This window comes from Buceros rhinoceros, unplaced genomic scaffold (assembly GCF_000710305.1).
Source record: "Buceros rhinoceros silvestris isolate BGI_N320 unplaced genomic scaffold, ASM71030v1 scaffold10380, whole genome shotgun sequence".
Lineage (NCBI taxonomy): Eukaryota > Metazoa > Chordata > Aves > Bucerotiformes > Bucerotidae > Buceros > Buceros rhinoceros.
The window spans coordinates 31,294-51,556 of record NW_010390179.1 but is presented as its reverse complement, the minus strand read 5'-3'; the positions used below and the strand labels follow the sequence as shown (position 1 = coordinate 51,556).

At 41.7% G+C, this 20,263-nt stretch overlaps 1 protein-coding gene across 1 annotated transcript in view; it reads right to left on the bottom strand.

The window, feature by feature from the left end:
- HIPK3 (homeodomain interacting protein kinase 3) overlaps positions 1-20,263 on the bottom strand; it is a 55,251-nt gene that overhangs the window by 16,915 nt on the left and 18,073 nt on the right. Inside the window, exons 2-3 of the mRNA XM_010136798.1 lie at positions 3,278-3,401; positions 481-600 (exon numbers count right to left, since the gene is read on the bottom strand). Of these exons, the coding sequence (XP_010135100.1) occupies positions 481-600; positions 3,278-3,401 (244 nt within the window). The remainder of the gene's footprint in view (positions 1-480; positions 601-3,277; positions 3,402-20,263) is intronic.

The following is a 20,263-nucleotide window of genomic DNA, read 5'->3' as shown; positions in this document are numbered from 1 at the left end:
TCTGAAGGAAATGACTGTAACACGGTCATGTTGTTTCTTAATCTCCTTTTTCTGCTAGGAACTTCTGATCCCGAAGACGGTTTTGCAGAAATTTTGACAGAGCAGCTTGGGGCTCTGAGACAAATTCTTTAAAGTCAAGTGAAAGCTAGTAACTGAGCAAGAAGGAGACAAAATAAAGAAAATCCCAGAAACAGAAAACCACCTCATTTAGTGCCTCTGGAGATACGAGGCTTATTAACTGGAATTCTCCGCCTGGCAGCCGTGCCCAGGCTGCCGCCCAGCCTGGCGGCTGCAGCAGACCTGCCTGCGGCCAGCGCACCGGTTTGGGGGGACCGGAGAAATGGCAGGGATACAGCACGGGGACTGAGAAAAACCCCAGGAGATGCGGAAGGGAGCTAACAGTACTGTAGTGAATCTTGGCCTCTCTGCTCTCGGTGTCACAAAGTAATAAGCTGTCCTCTACTTTGTGTCACTGCTTACCTTTAATCTCCAACTAGAATATGGCGCATCCGTTTCTCTACAGAAAAATCTTGCAGTTTTCGTTCCCATGCTTAACAACTGCTCTCCTGGCAAACCTTGAGTTTGTGAAATGTAACGAATCTGAGGAAGAAAACAACAACCACCACGGGAAATAATTAACCTCTGGTTTCGAAAATCTGATTCACACAGCTAAAAACTTGTCATTTCATTTAAAATATGGAAAATTAATCATCCTCAGAGCACTGTAGTTTGACAACTACATCTTACCTAGGCGAGAAACCTAACACTGAGCCTTGGTGCTGCTCTCTGTCTCTAGGAGAAAGCCAGACAAACAAGCCTCTGAAGTGACCTATAAAAGCAAGCTTTCAAAATTGAGTCACAGAAATGAGGAGCTGGGGAGAGCGGCTGTCATTACGTCCTCAACCCTTTCAAATCCTAAATGTATTATTTTCATTCTAAACAGGAAAATTAAGAGTGCTTTGCTTGCGTATAGAAGTTTGATTTTTTTTTTTTGCATACTCCAGGTATACAACTTGATAAAAATCCTTCCTGTTTGCTGCCTCCAGTGTATCAGTCTTTGACGCATCGGACACACCTGCATTGCAAGGAAACATTCTGCTTGGAAAGGGAGCACGTGTAGGGCCTCCAGGCAGCCAAAGACCCTGTCCCTGTCTGAGGAAATCTGCTACGGAATGCGATGGGAATGGACTAGCGCTACACCTGGAACAGTCAGGTGCTCTTTTCCACTGAAATGATCAGCATGCATTTATTTTAAAAGATGATTTACTGCGCATTTTTCAAGGCTTCAGCAGAAATCTGTTGAAACAGTACGCAATGACGTGTCTTAACTACAGTGCGTGCAACGGTAGTTAACTCACTGTACAAGGGGGGAGCTATCCCAGAAGCAATACTACTTTAAAAATTAAAAAAACACCTTCAATAAAGATAAGCTGGAATAATAATGGGCAAAAATCGAAAACTGAGCTTGTGGCAGATCAGGATGGAAGGAGTACAGATTCCAGCAGCCAGGGCTGAGTGTCCAAGAGGAGTGAGGGCTGAGGGGTGTTGAGCAGGGTCCCATGCCACACGCCTCCACAGAGGTGCTGCTGGAGTGGCCAGTCCTGGAAAACGTGGAGCAGCCGGGAATAAGAGAGAATGGAAGAAAGGAAAAAATCCATAGGATTTTCACTGGAGAGCGGTGAAATACACCGAACCAGGAACTGGGAGATGCGAACATGAATTCAAAGGAAGACCGAGGACTTGAGAGCTAGGAGCACTGGAAAAGATGAAAACTGATGGGCAGTAGAGAGGAAAGGTACACATGAGCTTTGCTGAAAAATAAGTGACAGACCAAAGCGGGGAAGAACTAAACACAATGCTCCCCGCTTTCAGTATTTGGCAGGCTCCATAATTCCCTGCATCAGGGAGTAAAGAGAATCCCACTCCGACCAGAACTCTTTCTAGATCACTTACTTGTTTACTAAGCATATCATAAAGTCTTGCAAATTAGAGGGGAAAAAGACGATGCATTTATTCAAAAATCTAGCAGTTCAGCACCTGTGCCTGTTTGCAGCGAGTATTCAAGCTCAGGAACCACAGCTATTTTCCCCCGAGAAGTACAGCTGTTACTGGGTATAACCACCAGTGAACACAGGAACTGGGAGCCTGCCGGCTGCCACGTGCCAGGGGACAGGGGGAAACGCAGCACAAAGCCCTTGCCTGTTCGTTTGCTCGGTGACACGCACCATGTAGCAGGAGGAAAGGCGTTTCCTCGGGAGCCATCTCCTTCGGCTGCTGTGCTCACGCACACCGAGGAAAACCCTGAACTGCGTCTCTCCCCAGCAAGCTGCGCAGACCTGCTCGAGCACGATGACTGGGCTGACTAAAGAAAGGTAATTCCGGCCACTGCAGAGGAGGTCACAGCTCCTCTTCCACTGCAACTCCTCCGACAGGAAGGATCAAACAAGTTGCTAGACGAGTTATTAACTGATGCTTCCAGCAAAGCTGAATGATACGTCTGACTTTAACTAAATGTCTTTTAAGTTCTGTATTCACTTGTAAAGCAAACGGAAAACCTTATGGGCATGTTAATCTTATGATTACATTCCTTCCAAATTTCCACATTGTGCCAGAAAATTAAAGACTTCTCCCTCCTCAGTGTTTTAAATAGAAAATGTTCTACATCATTCACTCGGAACAACTTTTTTTTTTTTTTTCACTTCAGTTCACTAATGCCACTGGTGTCAGCAGCTCAAAACTCCAACAGAGCAAAGGCACAGCTTCAGCTTCAAACTTCACCTCTGCATATATACAGCTTTATTGTGACAGTTGATCCTCGCTCCTTGTGAAGGCTCTTAAATCTTTGAGCTGTGCTGGATTTGGAGAAAGCATCAGGAGGTATTCAGAAGGCAACTAATCCTGACACCTAACCAGACATGACTCCAGAGCCAGTCCTGTTCGTGGCAAGTGAAAGAGGTGACAGTGCAATGGTAACAGCTATAAACTTTGGCTTCCATCAGAAAAAGCAGCTCCAATACTATCATTTATTTTGCAAGGTAGGAAAAAAACCCTACAAATTGAACTTTAATTCAAAACAACAGCACAATATACAGTTTGGTCTAGAAACAGGATTTGTGTGTCTAGGACAATCAATAAGTTTCTATTAAAAACATTGAACAGATCTGAAGAAATACTGCTTAGCAGGGGATGTTATTAACATCTGAAATCCTGAATTTAATGATCTGAAATTCTTAAGTTGCAGAAAGTGTGCATATGCTTGTGAAATTTATTCTACTACCTGGTCATATTCCAGTGCTCCTGGGTACAGTGGCCATCCAAGAAACAGCTCTGCAATCACACACCCTAACGACCACATGTCTATGGCTTCACAAAACGGCAATCCCAGTATGATCTCTGGTGCTCTGCAAATCAAACACGGTTACTGAATTTTTTCCTTGGGGAAAAAAGGTCAATCAACAATCCAACATGACAGAAGAATCCCCAAAATCTGTTATTTGAAAACACAAGCTGCTGCTTCAATAAAATCATAACATCAGAAAGTGCATTCTTCTTTATCCAAATAATCAGTGATAAAATTTTGCAGCTCTGAGATGTTTTTTTCCTACAAGTATTAGGTTGCTACATGCATCAAAACGATTTTTATTCCTGAAAAACAGAATGTCACTGATTCAACGTTTTTGCCTTTCGTGAGTATGTCCCGAATGATTGTTCCACTCAGTGACATATGCCTGTAACTACATTCTAGACACAATACAGCCAATTATCTAAAAAAAAAAAAACCAACAAAACAAACCCCAAATAAAACCACAACACCCCACAACAAAAAAAACCAAAAAAACCCCAACCAAAAAGTTATCTGGAAATACACTTGCACGCTTCCCAACCGAACAGTACCCTTACAGCTGTTTAAAATATCAATTTAATTACATAACTGTAAATGCCTTAATGCACTCCAATCAGTTTGGTGTGATCAGTTTTTAAATCACCTACATGAAATCACTGCACTTGCTAAAGAGACCAGGTCTTATTTTTCACCTAAAACAAACGTGAATTACTTAACCAACAGCATTTGAATTCATTTCTGTACTCCAGAACCAGAAGAATTAGTATTGACATAGCTGCTAAAGGGGCTTTTAACAATTCTGTCCATGCGGAACAAAACTGACGTATTTCACAGATACCCACTTTAATTGTCTTTGTTCCCTCCCAGTTCATTCAAGCTGTTAACCAAAGGACAAAGATTTCAAACGTATCCTCATGCTAATACAGAAAGAGGGCTGGAGACAAAGTATTATTTAAAGCATCACACCATAAAGTGCTTTACTTTTAAAACAATCTGTTGTTAGCTTAACATGTCTCAGAACTGTAGGAAAGTGGTTAAAACTGAGCGGGCAATTCCCACTGCAGCTGGGCAGAACAATCGACTGACCAGGTAACGCCTCGGTGAGGAAACAGCCATCCTTCACCTGTGTAAAGCTTCAAACCCCTGAGGCTGCAGCACACGCTGGTGTATCGTTATGACATCCCACACACAAAACAGAACCTCTGACCACAGCAAATTCCCACATACCTCATTTATCTTCTCCTCTGACATTTACCTTTATCAAAACGTTAATTGACCAAAATGTAGGAGATTGGGAACAAATTCCTATTTTCACGCCACAGTGGGACAGAGAACCTATTTTGCAGTATGTAGTAAACCAAAAGCTGTAGCATCTCCATCCCTTTTCACAAGCAGTAGACAGAAACTTACGTAGACATACTCCAAGCTCCAAGGATGCACGTTCACCACTGGGGAAGGACTCCCAATGCTTTGCCCCATCCCTGACCAGTGAAACCACCTGGCTTCTGCTATGGAGAAAATCCAAGACTTCCCACAGATAAGGAAGTCTACAGAACAGGATATTCTATTAAATATTTATGCACTTTCCATTCATTCCAGTACTCAGTTCTTCCCATCTTGTCACAAACTGTTTCAGATGTGATTATATGAAGGATAAATCTTGTCACACTGGCAGCGAAACTGGAGAGGCTCAGTTTTCCACTGCCTTCAAAGATTTGATTACAATAAAATTCTAGGGATCAAAGTAATGTATTTTTGTAATGTGGGATCATGACACTACACAGCAAGTTTTAGCTAGTTTTGTAATCCAAGAAATAAATGTAATATATCTTGATGCTGCAAGACTAGAAATAGCCATAAGCCTTCAGCGGCTGGCTGGGTGCCAGCCCGCGTGCAGGTTGTCACAGATCTCTGTTAAAATACGCTTCCTTTTGCGGTATTATGTTACAGCCCTGAATAGGTAATGAATACACACACAGCCTATGGATATAGGGCCTTCAACAAATGCTTCTGCCAAAATAAGCTCTTTAAAACCTCTTACATTTACTCAACAGTTAGTATGTGCACCATGTCAAAATAGCCACGGGCGGGCAGTCTGTTTCTCGTCTCTGAGGGATAGGACTGCAAATAAGAGAAGGATAAGGGTAGATATGATGACCAAAATAAAGAACGTTTACTGCATTTCACAATACATAACCTGCAGTTTTCCATGGGTACCAAGTAGTTCTGCAATACTAACAGAAGTGCTAACAAGTCTAACAAAAAGGGATGTATTCAAGGGGAGGCAAGACTGCTCCTCACTTCCCAACACCTGGCCTGCCATCTGGGAAGGAAGAGGAAATAAACCTGCTCCCAAACAGCTCACTAGAGTACGGCAAACTAAAGAGGTTTTCAAGCTAGATTGAAGGGAGGAAGATGGAGAGCTGCTGCTCCACAGAAATGTCAAATGCGCTGTTTTTCAGGTACAAGGTCTCCTGCCATGGCCTCACAACGGTTCTTAAAATGGAGCAACTACAAAGTTACAAGAGAACTTGCACTGAGTTTGGTTATGTTTAGGCTGGGTTTAACCAGCTCAAATATTTTTGATACAGGAAAACAGTTTGTTAAGGGTATGCTTGAAAGCACCTTTTTTCACCCCCCCTTAAACTTCCAGTTAAAATCTGTATGGACAATTGGGAAGGAAAGGGTTGAAGAGGAGAGAGTCATTATTCCACTTGTTTTTTTTTTCAAGACTACACCTCAGCTCTTTTTCATGCAAGAAAACTTTTTTCAAACCAATTGGGAAGGAAAGGGTTGAAGAGGAGAGAGTCATTATTCCACTTGTTTTTTTTTTTCAAGACTACACTCAGCTCTTTTTTCATGCAAGAAATATTTTTTCAAACAGTTTAAAAGGAAGGTATTCCCTTTTGTAACTACAACCATAGACATTCAGTGGTAGGAACTCCAGATGTACCAACAGTCACCTCAACATCAGATTACACAAAAGACTCAAGAGTAGCTTGGTATCTACTGCAGAAGACAAGACACTCAGTACACCGGAAGCTACTGCAGTCCTCAACTCAGTAAATAGTATCTGTTTTCCCATACCGAGACATCAACAAGGAGAACACCAGAATTTTCTTAAAAATTTAGAAAAGTGAAATAATTCCTCAAGGAATGGTTAAAAACCTAAACGAACAAGCAAAAACTACATAAAAATCAAAACCTTGGCATAGTAGCAGAAAAATTCTTCCAAGCTTTACAGTGGGGGAGCAAGGAATAAAGAGCAAGAATTAGCCATATTAGAAAAAAAAAGTCATGAGAAAAACTGTAAGATGTCAAGCCATTTCAATCGATCACTATCTAGAAGTCTTTGGTCAGAAATCCAATTTAGAACCAAAGTTAAATGAAAAAGCTAAAACCCAACAGCTATTGTACATAATAACAACTGAAAAACAGCATAAACCAGAAAACCCAGCAAGTTCCTGGAACTGGTAACTTAATGAAGAACTGCTGAATGCACAAGTAATTTCTCAAATACGTTCCCACTGAAGGTCCTGTAACAATCGTAATGGACCCCCTCACATATCAAGGAAGTGAGATTAAACACCGAGCAATTTTTATTCCTATTTCTCTTCTGGCAGTATGAAAGGGTCAAGGTATCTACTGCCTCCTACACGCCATGGCTCTGTTTACTGACCATCAGGTTACCACTCCCCAGATGAGAAACGAGTATATAAATAGCCTTCCTCTCCTCATGTCTCCCACTCCTTTCAACACTTCCACGTGATTCCCCTCCAAATCAACTGCTCCTAGTTACTACCGTTGCTTGCGACAATGCCTAATACTTCATCCGCTCAGGATGCAGCCCACTGTCATCACTGCAACAAATACTTACGCAAAGAAGCCATCAAAAGGGGAGGATGTTTCTCTTTTTTATTCATGACTACCATTACTAGCATAACACAAGCATATCCTTTATGAAATAAATAACTAGATATGGGTTGTGAGATATGTATTTCTTCTTTCTAAAGGGTGGAGGTCTAAGAGACAGATCAGATGCAGTGAAGAAGTTAATGAGAGATGGTAATGGACATTCTAACAAGTAATCTCACCACAAGTCATTTTTTCCGACTACCGGTCTTCATTGCGCGTGTGGAGGACTGCAAACCTTTCTAAGAGATCTGCAAGAACACAGGAAAGACTCTAGGCTAGAGGGACCGAAATCAAGCTGGCAGCACTCAGAAAAAAATCCCACAGGCCGGTATCCTTCAATAAGCTGAAGGATGCAATGGGGACGAACCACATAATGACCAGATCTGTGGATGAAGACCAGTTGGTTCTCTAGTGCATTTGTGATGAGCTTCAGAAGGAATTTCAAACATGCAATTAGATCAACGCAATGACAAGCTGTAGAGCATATATAGTGTATAGTAAACCACAGTGAAAATTAACATACATTAGTCAGTCATTAATTACCCATAAGAATTAATAGGTACGAACCACATAATGACCAGATCTGTGGATGAAGACCAGTTGGTTCTCTAGTGCATTTGTGATGAGCTTCAGAAGGAATTTCAAACATGCAATTAGATCAACGCAATGACAAGCTGTAGAGCATATATAGTGTATAGTAAACCACAGTGAAAATTAACATACATTAGTCAGTCATTAATTACCCATAAGAATTAATAGGTCACAAATTAAGCAACTTTCCAATGAAAAAAATCTAGAAAACTTTACAGATTACTTGAGAAAAATATCTTACAATTGGGAGCAAAAATAATCAGGATATCAGTATTTAAAGGACAAAGACATATTGAAAATTACTATGCCTTATATAAAACTAGTGATATTCCCTCACCTTGAATAGTGTGTGTTCACTTTTGAATTCTGTGTTCAGTTTTGGTCACCCCCATCTGAAAAAGGATACAGCAAATAGAAAAGACGCAGAGAAGGACAATATAAATTAAAGACTTGAAGAGACTTCGGTACAAGAAGAAACCCTGGTTAGAACTATAATGCTTCAGGGAAGATTGAATGATCAGTAACATTACTCAAATTATATACAAAATAAGGGAAGAGAAGCAGCCAGGTGTTTCTAATGCCCTGCTTCATTACAGAAGACCAAGGAATTCCCCCACCCCCTTTGAGATTAAAGACTGATGGCAATATAAAGTTTGGGGGTTTTCAAGCCACAATAAAATTAAACTTTGAATCATGGGACACTGTTGAGGTAAAAAATTAAAGAGTATTTAAGAATGGATCAACAGAAAAAATATCCATAATGTCTCTAGATTTACAGGTTCTCATCAACACACAATAAAACAGCCGGCGGCTGTGTAGAGCTAGAAGAAACTTGCATCAGAAGACAGCGAAGTGCAACCTTCTGCTATAGCAAATTTTCTCCAGCGACAGAACACCAGAATACATAGCCCACAGATCTGATACCATACATCTTTCTCCTTTGCTACCTATTAAATTCGCTATTGTTGCATAAAGACAAGAGCTATGCAAGCAAATCCCTTGATCCAAACTAAAAAGTCTCTACAGAGACAGAACAATTTTTATTCACAATGCTATTTTGTTAGAATAAGAATTATGTCAATAGAATTTATAAAAGTCTTTAAAAAAGTCGTGTTACACAGAAGATGTTCACTTGAGTGTTCAGTTTTGGGTTTGTTTTTTTTTTAAGAACACTCTCGTAGTTGTGTTGTCTCTTACTTTTAAGCCCACTGAGATGTTGGAATACAGATGGGTAGGTCACGGGTTAACGTACATTTGGCCTTTGAAACGTAAGTATGGTACACCACGCCACACAGCCAGCTTTCCTCCCTGTCCTCCGGAAGGATTGCTGTGTAAAGCTGTAATGCAAAGCTGCATTATAGATTTATATTTGCAATCCTGGCTTTTCTTTTACAGTTTTCTAGTGTTCTTTTAACTCTGCTATGAGTAGGCATTAGAAAGCACATAACTAGCAAATTCGGATTGGGAAGGCGGGGTACGTGTGGATTTGTTTGGGGTTGTTTTTCTTTTAAACTCTAGTAAGATAAGAGGATTTAAACTGAAAGCAAAATTTTAAGTGCTCAGAAACAAACTCTGGAAGCATTAGTTAAGTGGGATACGGGCATCTGTGTCTTTAAGGCAGCAGCAAAGCGTCAAAAATACTGCTCTGCAGCTTCGGGCTGTATCACCATATATCACAAAACGCCAGGAGAACAAATATGTTGAAGAAGCTATGAGAAGCCATCCCCTCATTCATAATTTCATAGTTTGGAGGAACGTGGTGCACTACCACACCCGCACGTGGCAAATGATAGTGGAAACAGGAGGAAATGAGTCGCAGTATCTCCTGAAAACTTCTAAGGCCACGATATTGCTGTGGCGGTGTCCACGGCACTGCACAAAAGGAGTTCTCATTTCCCGGTAGAAAAACCTTCATTTTAGCAGAACAAAACCTTTTCACAGAAATATGCTGTGTTCAATGGCTAGAAAAGACCTACTTAACATCACAGCCTTGCCCCGTTATCTCTAACACGCAAGACTGGCACGCGGCGGCCCGTTTAACTTTGCACCCTGGTCTGACCTTGAGGAGGCGGGATTTAAAAACCTCCTATCGAGAGTAGCCCAAAACCAAAGCTTCATACAGAAAGAAGCATCACTGCAAAAAGAGTTAATGGAAACACGGGGCTCACAACTGAAGGGGGAGGAAAAAAAAGACAAGAAATCAAACCACACAAATTACAAATAAACCTTACGCAATTTCATCAGTTATAACAAAATTACGAGCAAACTATCCTAGTGCTCTTTCCTGATACTGAAAAATAATTTTGTTTTGAAAGAACCACCACAAATTAACCTAATACACTTTCTCCTACCACTTATGATAACAAGATAATAAATATTTTACTATTCTCAGCTGAAAAATCAAAAAGCAATAATAAAAGTGATTTCAACAGATTCTTTTCCACTTATTCACTAGTGAAATGAGATATTGATTTTAATACAACCAGAAAATGTTTATGCTTCTGCCATTCCATGATTTTGTTTTGACTCAGAGACTGCAACTTACCAAGTGATTTATTTATGTACTTGCTATGCTAAGCAGTTTAATTACATGAAAATTAAGTGATATAAATACTAATGTAGCAATATAATGAAGAAAACTGTGTACAGAGAAACTCTTCAGATGCTTTATTGGTAAATGAAGTCTGCAATTTAATGCATTTTATTTACATTCTGGATAGCAAAGCGTCAATATTCAAAGCATCAAACGAGGTTAGTCACCAATGACTGAATTCTGACAACATCCTTTGCGTGCCTGTATGCTTTACTCCTGCCTGTGAAACCACCTTTCAGTGCTCTGTCCGTGAAAGAGGCAAGGGCTGCAAGAGATGGGGCACAAAGGTTGCCCCTGCCCTCCCCTGCAGCGGGGAGCGTGCTCTGCTGAACGCCGCGCCCCGCTCCTACCGACAGCGTCCAGGCGCTGCCTAAGGCGCACGCTTCGGACGGCACACCAGATCCACCCGTGACACGGAACTCCCTCCTGGCACAGGTGACCTTCCCCATCTCCTGCCTTCCTACGGACCACACAGTTGTGTGTGCAGCCTCCCAGAGCCCGCCCCGCAGTACAGCACATGGGTGCTGCAGGTGTGCGTGCACACACACACAGACACGCACAGGGATGTCCAAAGGCTTGTTCTGCACATCTCTTACGACAAAGACCTAGACAGCTGTTCTTCTGCAGTTCTGCAAGTAGGGACACTAACTTCCCAAGCTGCAATACGTTTTTTGGGTTGTTGTCATTGGGGCAGGGAGGAAGGAGGGATGGCAAGGGAAAAGAAGCAACATCCAGAAAATTAGAACATCCAAAATCTTATGCCTAAAATGTGCAGTTTATTTTTAAAGACTACCCAGCTTCAAGTCTTCTTGTTTGGAATCCAGATAGAAGCTAGAGCAAGCACAGGCGACTGCAAAGACCACGCAGTAGGGCAGTTGGCAACCATAAACTGTCCTCCACCCGAGGACAGCGAGCGAGCAGACGCCCTTGAGTTGAGGATCAAACACCAGCAACAATGTGCAGCTCTGAACAAGCATAAGAGAAAAATGAGAACAGCTCGGTGTGGGAGATTGAGATGCCAGATCTTAATTCCCCCCACGCTTCGCTTTGTTATTGTCGATTTTGTGGGAATATCGACTTGTAAATGTAAGGGTCTGCATGGACATGCAGTGCCCAAACACACCAGCTGAAGAACAGGTCGGGAGTCTCTGAAGACGAACAAGATGCACAGCAGTATTTGCTTGCAGCGTCCTTGTCGAGGATAACAAGACCTTGTAAGCCAGTTTTGTGTGAAGGCTTCTCGTGCTTTCACCCTGATGACGACAGTCCTACATCCGGACTGAGGGTAGAAAGTCATGGTGGTCCTAAAGAAGCAAGCAGCCTGATTCCACCCTAAAAACTCTGCCAAGGGACTTCCAGTAGACACAAGGCAATGAAAAGAGCTATCAGTTTCTGATTTGACTGATTAGCATGAAAGTCTCATTTATTTATATTTAAATGAATTCTAGCTTTGGCATAGTTCAGATAAAATACCAAAGAACGCAAGGATATGGCTCTAACTTCAAGAATCATGTGTTAACTTAATATTAACTAGCTATATATATATATTAAAAAACACCAAAGAAACAATACCAAAGGAAATATACCCTAAAGGCACAAAGGAAAACCAAGCTGCAGCAACACTTACAAAAGAGGTTGCCCTCCAACACAGCACACCACCACATCTGCCCGCTGCAGGTCTGCAGTCAGCCCCAAGAGCTCAATAAATCCCAGAACTACCTGAAATCACTTTTTACATATATCTGTTGCACAACAGTTCTTTGGGCACACGTACTGCAGCGGAATTGAACGCACCACAGAGATACCCGGGGAGGCAAGAAAACCTGCTCACAAACTCGTACCTCGTGAAAAGATTTGGTTTTCCCCTGCTGATGTGCGCTCATCTGGATGATGCGGTGATACTATGATGAAATTTTGCCAACTCAAATTGGTAATTTTTTACTTAAAATTACTTTGTCTGAATTATAGAAAGCTCAAAAATAACATGATTGTTCCTGTACAGGTAGAGCAAAGTCATGTCAGTCACCTCAGCCCTCCAGATCATTCTGTACTCACACAAACTAGTATGTTTATCCTATTTACCTTCCTGATAATGTTCCACATAGTATTGGAATAAGGTCTTCACAGACTGAAGGTTGCTGCCCATAACACAATTCTGCCCACAAAGAAAAAATATGCCAGAGGAAAAAAAAAAAAAAAAAATCAGTATTTTCATTACAGAAAATGTATGTAGTGATATTGGATTATAAAGACACTGTCAAATAAAAATCAAACACTGACAACGTGATATCAGGATAAATAGAGACAGCAGGTGTTAAAAAGCTTTTTCATTTGAAAAAAGATAAACAAGATGAAAACTCATAGGAGAAATTAATGTTTAAAAATAATCACATTGGATTAACAGTGACATTTGATCACTTGAAGTCCAAATATTCAAAGCACGCACAATTAAAAAAAAAAAGAGTGTCTAGCAAAAAGTCAAGTACTGATGCCAGAGCTCCACACAAAAGATTCATGTCCTGTTCACCAAATAAATGAAGTTCCAGAATCTATTTCACTTTGGATACTCCCCTATATAAAGTATTATCTAGTCACTTAACAGCTATGTCAGCTGCTAATTGGAAAAAAGAAAAAAAAACAAAAAAACCCAGAACAACCTAATCAGAAACACTACAAGAAAGTTATGGCAGAAAACCTACAGAGCAGCAACTGGGGCAGGAGGGTTAACATACACGAAATTAAATCTGCTTTCTGAAGGTAACACTAGTAGAGACTTTCTGGTCAATAAAATTATTTTTAAACACAAGTTTGAAATCTGCTATGAGATTTCACACCCAACAAATAAGGCTGGCGCAATGTTTTATTGGGATCTGTCGCTTCCAGACAACAGCGCAGAAGAATACGCCCGATGCAGAGTATGCACCGATGCTCAATCACCTCAGCTATGATTTGTGTACTGCTAGAGTATTTTCTGACGCCCTGCCAAGTGAGCTGACTGGCTGACCCGGGGTACTTTCCCCATACAGATGTCTCCGATTAGATCCTGGGGTAAATACGACACCAGCAGAACCAGCCACATCCTTACCCCGGTTCGCGATCCAACGAACATAATGATGGGGGAATACTGACAAGCCTAAGCTTCAGGGCACTGTGGAAAATCACCTGTCAATGATCAGACAAAACTAAGAAATTACATTAGAAACTCTGAAAGGTTATTCTTTTCCTCCCTGATGAATTAAACCTCTGGGCTGCTGGTGAGGAAAACTACATGCGTCTATTTTGGTAGGCTAGACTGTAAGACCTGAGCCTTCCAGAATGTCACATCACCTGCTTGCCACTGCACTGCAGGCTGCTGAAAGAATCCTTGTGCAACAGTCCCTTCACATGTTTCGTCCCAGCCTTGAACCCTGTCAGTATCAGTCTGCTGGTTTTCATCCTTTTTGTTCTCCTTAGATTTTTTTTTTCCTCTCTGCTTTTTTTCTATTTTTCCTTCCCTGGTATCCCATTTTAGTTTATCTGTCCTTTCCTCTTGAAAGGAGAGCCTGCCTATTCTTAGACAAGTTTCAGATCCTAAAATAAACTGCTTAGCTATGTATCTATTACATCCAGATTGATGTCATATCAGACCCTGACACCATGCTGCAACAGGAATGCGACCACAGCACAGAACCCCAGCCCCTCCGCACGCTCTGCTTCGCAAAGGTTTTCAAAGCATCATTACATACCAAAATGTAACACCCTCTACCCAAACACTAAAACATAGGGAAGGGTTTTTTCCATTTATTCTTCTCACTACATAAATGTTGATACAATTTTTAAAACAGTTCTTGCCTGGTATCTAACACTAAAAACCAGACCCTCTACCGCCACGCTAAAGGGGAGGGAAATCAGGGTAACCAGATCACACTAGGAATTTGTTTTAATCCAGCAGAATGTTATAACTTTGCTGTTAGGGCAAAAAAGTTAAAAACAGCGCAGTTTAAAGAAAAGATAAAATAATGGAATCTAGATAGTAAGTGGCTAATAACAGCTGTCTTTCATCCAAGCAAACCCTTTGAGTCCACTTAAGGGCACTAATAATTGTGAGCAGTTCATTATTTATGGCTAAAAACTTCATCCTGCTCCAAAAACAGCCAGCCACTCACGTTCGGAAAAGGCACACTTGGTGACAACATGAGCAGAAGCAGCAAGGATCAGATCGACAGGGACCTTTCCCCTCATCTACAGAAGCGCTGCAGCACACCGACTGCTCCGTGACTTGAGCTGCTGTTGTGTAACAATCTCTGTCTCCAAGGGAAAAAGGAAAAATAAGTTGTCTTCCGCGCCCACGCTGCTCGATGTACAGAGAAAACATTACACAGAGTTTCGCAAGACACTGCTGGCAAAGCGGGAGGAGCAGTAAACATTTCCTGAACTTTAATAACAGCAGTGGTTATTTCAAGAACACAACCATCCTTCCATTTCAGCTATCAAAAAAAGTGTTCGTATAGCACCAGTAAAGGTTGCGAAGCACTCCCAAATCCAGCCTAAACTGAGAATTGACATATACCCCACGCAATAATCCACACTCCCTCTGAGCACCGTACTGTGTCAGGGAGATTTTCTTGTTTCAACTTTCAAATGACTTGCATCAAAATGCAAAACCCAAATGTGCCAACTAAACGTTTATTCAAAATGCCAACAACCATCAAAACCTACAAACCGACAGCCACTGGGAAGTCTGACTGGTCTGCATGGGAGATAACCTTTGGCCAAGCCCTGCACACTGCCCTAAAGGCTAACGTATTACGAGACTCTGCACAGTACGATATCCTGCTGGGAGCTCCTGCTCTTTGGAAAGACAAAAGCTAAAGTTCAGTTAAGAAATCTCCTCTAAAAAGGTATCTCTGAATTCCTTGGAGCTGTGAAGAAGTCACACTCGTTTTATTTCCAGCATATATGAATTCCCATGGGGGGGGGGCGGAAATCCTCCAATCAAAGCATTACCTTTTCTTATTCCCAGGCACTATCTTTAGGTTATGCTGTCATACCACAAACGGGCAAGACTGACTTTCAAAAGCCAGCCCTGTATTATGTCATTGCTTTTCCGCAAGGGTCCCAGCACTGGCCTTGCTGTGCCTTCCCTAACAGAGCGACTAACTCCTTCCGAGCCAAGTTCATTAAGCTTTCTGGGATTTTTACATTGTCCTTTTCACTTGCAGGAAGATGTCAACCTAACGATGTAAGTGTAACCTGCGTACGTTCCAGCTGGCAGAGAACAAGTGAAACCGCAGCCCGGCTCCCAGCAGCAGCCCACCACGGCTCTGTTCCAGCAACACCCCGAGTCTGCCCCCTGCAACCTGAACAGCCCCCCACTTCCACCTGCGGGGGAAGGCGTTTCGGTTTTCTTCTCTATTCAGAAAGTTTCTGTAGTTCCTTTTGGTCACTGGCATTGGCCAAAGAGTATAGGGGAAATCAGAGAGCATCATTACCACCAGCTCAGCGGGATTTTTGTCCAACAGGAACTTCTCCCAAGTCAGTTTGTCCGAACATTATGAAACCTTGATTTTAAGATTGACGGCAGTAAAGACTCAACTTTTTATTGAATAGACATGAAAAAGACATTATCGTATCCATGAATACAGTAGCATAAACTATCACAAGCAGAACAATACACTAAAGGCGTCCCTGGCAGTAATCCTGCTACCAAAACAGACCCACCAATTTGTCTGAATTACCCAGGAAGAACGGCTGTCAACCGGCCTTGAAAAGGCTCTGTAAACAACAGACACAGTAATGACGCTGCAGGGACACCAGCAGCAAAATTATCCAGTATCAAACAATGGCCAAAATGCTCGAATTCTTGAAGCTTTATACAGAATTAACCTCTGGAGAATAGTTAGAAACAAGAACAGCATCAGATCTACATCAAGATCAAAACAGAAGAGACTTAGAGGCCAGTAACATAACCTTATGAGGAAGAGAGTCCATCAGGGCATAATGATAGATAAGAACATCTTCATCAGCGATTTCAGAACTAGAGTAGATGACAGTGACAAATACTTTTTTGCCCTTAGACAAATCAGTTCTTACTACGATTCAAGATTACAGATTTTTTTAAATATATAACCAAAAATAACTGTGAAAGACACAAACCCCAGCAGATATTAAAACAATCCCAAAAGCTGCATTTTTGATGGAAATTTTAATCTGAAGATAGAAATCACTGTAGTCTACAAGAAGTATGTCAATTATTTATCAAGTCTTGGTACGGTACTGTGAATACCTGAAAACAAAAAGCTGCTTCGGTGAAGTACCAAGGAGGGAGATCTAGACACCTCAAGAACTGCCTTCTGGGGGGGGAAAAAAAAAAAAAAAAAAAAAAAAAAAAAAAAAAAAAAAAAAAAAAAAAAAAAAAAAAAAAAAAGGCAAAACGGTCTCATTCCAAACAGAGACCATCACATCCTGCTACCATTTTACACCAGCCAAGGCCAGTCCACGTAATACCACGGCACACACAGCAATCACAGAGCAATAAAGTGCATTACGCCTGTTTTGCCCCACAGGTGGTGACAATCCCCTAGAGTAAGCGATCATGTACATTTTTGCAAGTTATAACCGTAACAGTGGAGCGTATTTATGAACCTGCTGCAGTTAAACCTGATGTAAACAGGTCACGTATAATTTATAAAACTACAGCTGTGAAGGTTTCTCAAAGATGCCAGACTTATTTCTAAACCTTTTTTATTCTTTCAGAAGTGACAAAAACCGACTCGCTATCAACTGCGTATCCCTGATTTCCGTTCCAGCTCGCACGCAGCCCGTATGAACTGCGGCAGATGACTGGCTGCAATCACTTGCTCCCGTTATCTTTCCAATGTCCAAGCAGCACGGTGAGCTATCAGGAACACTAACCAATCAACCTAACAAGCACCTCCAGATTTTATCTGCCAAGGTCAAGGGGAGGCAGTGTTCAAATTGGGTTGATTAGTTTCATCAAGGAAAAAAGAAACAAACCAAAAAACCTCACAGTCATCTGAAAACATCTGAAAACATCTGAAACAAAAAGGTTGAGCTCAAATGTTTTATGTCAGAAGGTTTAAAGACTCTGTAGCAGCATCTTTTAATACAGAACGGCATGACAATCTGAACACGGCACGCTGTTACCAGCTCGACCAACTTCAAGAGAGCTACCGAAAACAGGCTTTGTTCTACAGAATAAGCACATACCTCACTGTGTTGGGTATTTCTTATCCCCCACTGGTGCCAGTATACCCACTGAAATGAGAGACAAGTGAAATCATAGTTTGTTTCACTGTTCAGCATAGAAAAAACAAAGTATGTTAAAAAATCTATGAACTGACAGATTGAAGTCAAAATAGGAGCTACCCGAAGTCAGTCATCACGTGTTTAACCAGCTATCTTCTTCCTTCCAGTTGATTTGAACCGTTCCTTAACTGACAAACCACTGCCCATCCCCCCAGGAGGGGAAGGGGGCAGGAGCTGAACTGCATCTACGGTGAAAACTGACCTCCGGGAACACCTACCTGTTCCTGATAAGGCAGGTAAAGTATAAAGCACTGGCTTCATAGACTTCTCCTAATCGTGTGCCTCACCGCAAGCTTGCTACGATTTAAAAAGTGGTGTATAAATGCAAGTGTAATTACAATTGCCATAACATTTGGTATTTTCTAAGTAGTAAACAGGAACGGGCAAAAACTAGCTGATGAAATCAATACTTATACATATCAACACAGCTTTAAATAAGAATGTCCTGATATAAATACCATCCACATAGCAGCTGCATGTGCTACTACTTCAGTAAGGAGTTACTGCTGTGTCATAACCATGTCAAAAAAAAGAAATCACAAAATATCGAGGCAACGTTTACAAGTTGCACATTACTTTAAAGGTGATTATTTAGCTAGAACACATGACTCGTATTTCCCTATGAAAGGCTCCCTACTTAACTGGATTAACACACTATTGATAGCTAAATTCCACTGCCGGAGGCTACTGTCAAGTCATCATTTCCAGAACAAACCTACAAGCTATTTTCTTTATCCTGTGTGCGACTATTACAACAAGCTCATCATGAATTTGCTCCCAAAGTGCCCTAAAAAAAAAAAACCCTGCTGCAAAGAACATTCAAGAGATGCATGACACAGAATTACCTGTTCTAATGAAATTAGACTGTACATCAGTCACAGGTTGGAAGGCTAAATACATTTTGCAGCCAACCAAGAAATTAACACCTAATTTTTCAATATTGGGGTTTTTGAGTTTAAAGACGATTCAATTTTGATGCTGCGAAAATTGACTATCGCCTAGAACTCAATTCCCAGATGTTTCCTAGGGAAAGCAAATGGAGCTCTGCGTTCTCAGCAAGCACATCTCGTGAAAACGTTCCTCAAAAGCCACACAGATATGTACACCCACTTTCTCCACTCATTTCTTAACACACACACGGTAAGGGGGAGATTTATTCATACACAAAGAGGTTAGCTAGGAGAGAACAGAAGCAACCCGCCTCAGAGTAACACTTCTTGCACAAACATACATTCAGGGCAACGCTACTGGCAAACAGGTCCTGTCCTGCGCTGCGCCCCTCTGCAGAGCCCTCCCTCGCCCTTCCATTTCCGAGGGATGGTAACGCAGAGGTAGGGACAGGAAGGGGAACTCCTGACCCCTCCATTTTCACGCCATCACCACGAGCCATGTCGATACAAGCACGGCCCTCTTTTTTTTGTTATCTCATTCCCATTTGTGGAATCTAATTAAAATCAGAAAGAAGCGAAGTGGAGTCCTAGCTTGTTCCTACAGTGCTTCACAGAGAGTACAGTAAATTTTAAAGTTCGGTTTAGTAACAGAAACAACAAAAACAATTAGTAACAACAACAACAAAAACAAAAAGAAACAACAACAACAAAAACAAAAAGAAACAACAACAACAAAAACAAAAAGAAACAACAACAACAAAAACAAAAGAAACAAAAAAACCAAACCCACAACCGCTTCCAAACTGTGGAATCTCGAAGTCTAACTTCCTTCCTCCTCTCCAGCAACACACTTTGCTTAGTAACGCTGGGCACACAGGCCCTCCTAATGAGGGGCCCCAACATGCCCTTACGAAGGGCCAAAGGGGAACAACCCAAAAGGTTAAAGTACACAAGGAACTCAATCCAAAGAAAACATTTTCGCTGGGGACAGGACAGGCTGATGTGTGTCTGCAGACAAAGGACTTGGAAAACAAACTACAGTTCCCTCATTCTGTACCAGCAAAAACTATGACCCTACCGTACTGCAACTGAGCTGCTTGGAAAATTTCACGAGAACATCTTTCCAACACAATTACGCCATTTCCTGGGCGCGTGCCTCGTTCAGCACCGCCAGCAGCCAGCGATCACTTTTCAAAGCATTGGTCACTCATGCAACCAGAGCAGCTCCTCACCAGGGTCTCTTTGTACAATTCATACAAAATCTACTTCATAAAACATAACTGCACTTGGAACCCCACCGCAGAAGTAGGTCTTTAAAAAACATAAGGCAACAAAAAACTGCCTCTAATGTGCTGTGGACACAAAAGGTCCAACCTAAGGAAGCAAACGAGCTCCAACACCAGCAGCCAGGAGAACATACAGGGATCTACCAACAGCAATGTACCTCCCCTGCTGCTTCGGCTCTGCTTAGGCTTTTGCTGCCGTTCACCACCAGAGACTGGATACTGACTGGATCTTTGAGATGGTTTCATATGCTTCAGAGCGTTACTAGAGACTCACGGGTATTCTGCAGCCCTTTGCCTCACCCCGCCACTCACCGAACGGGTTACATCTGATACAGAA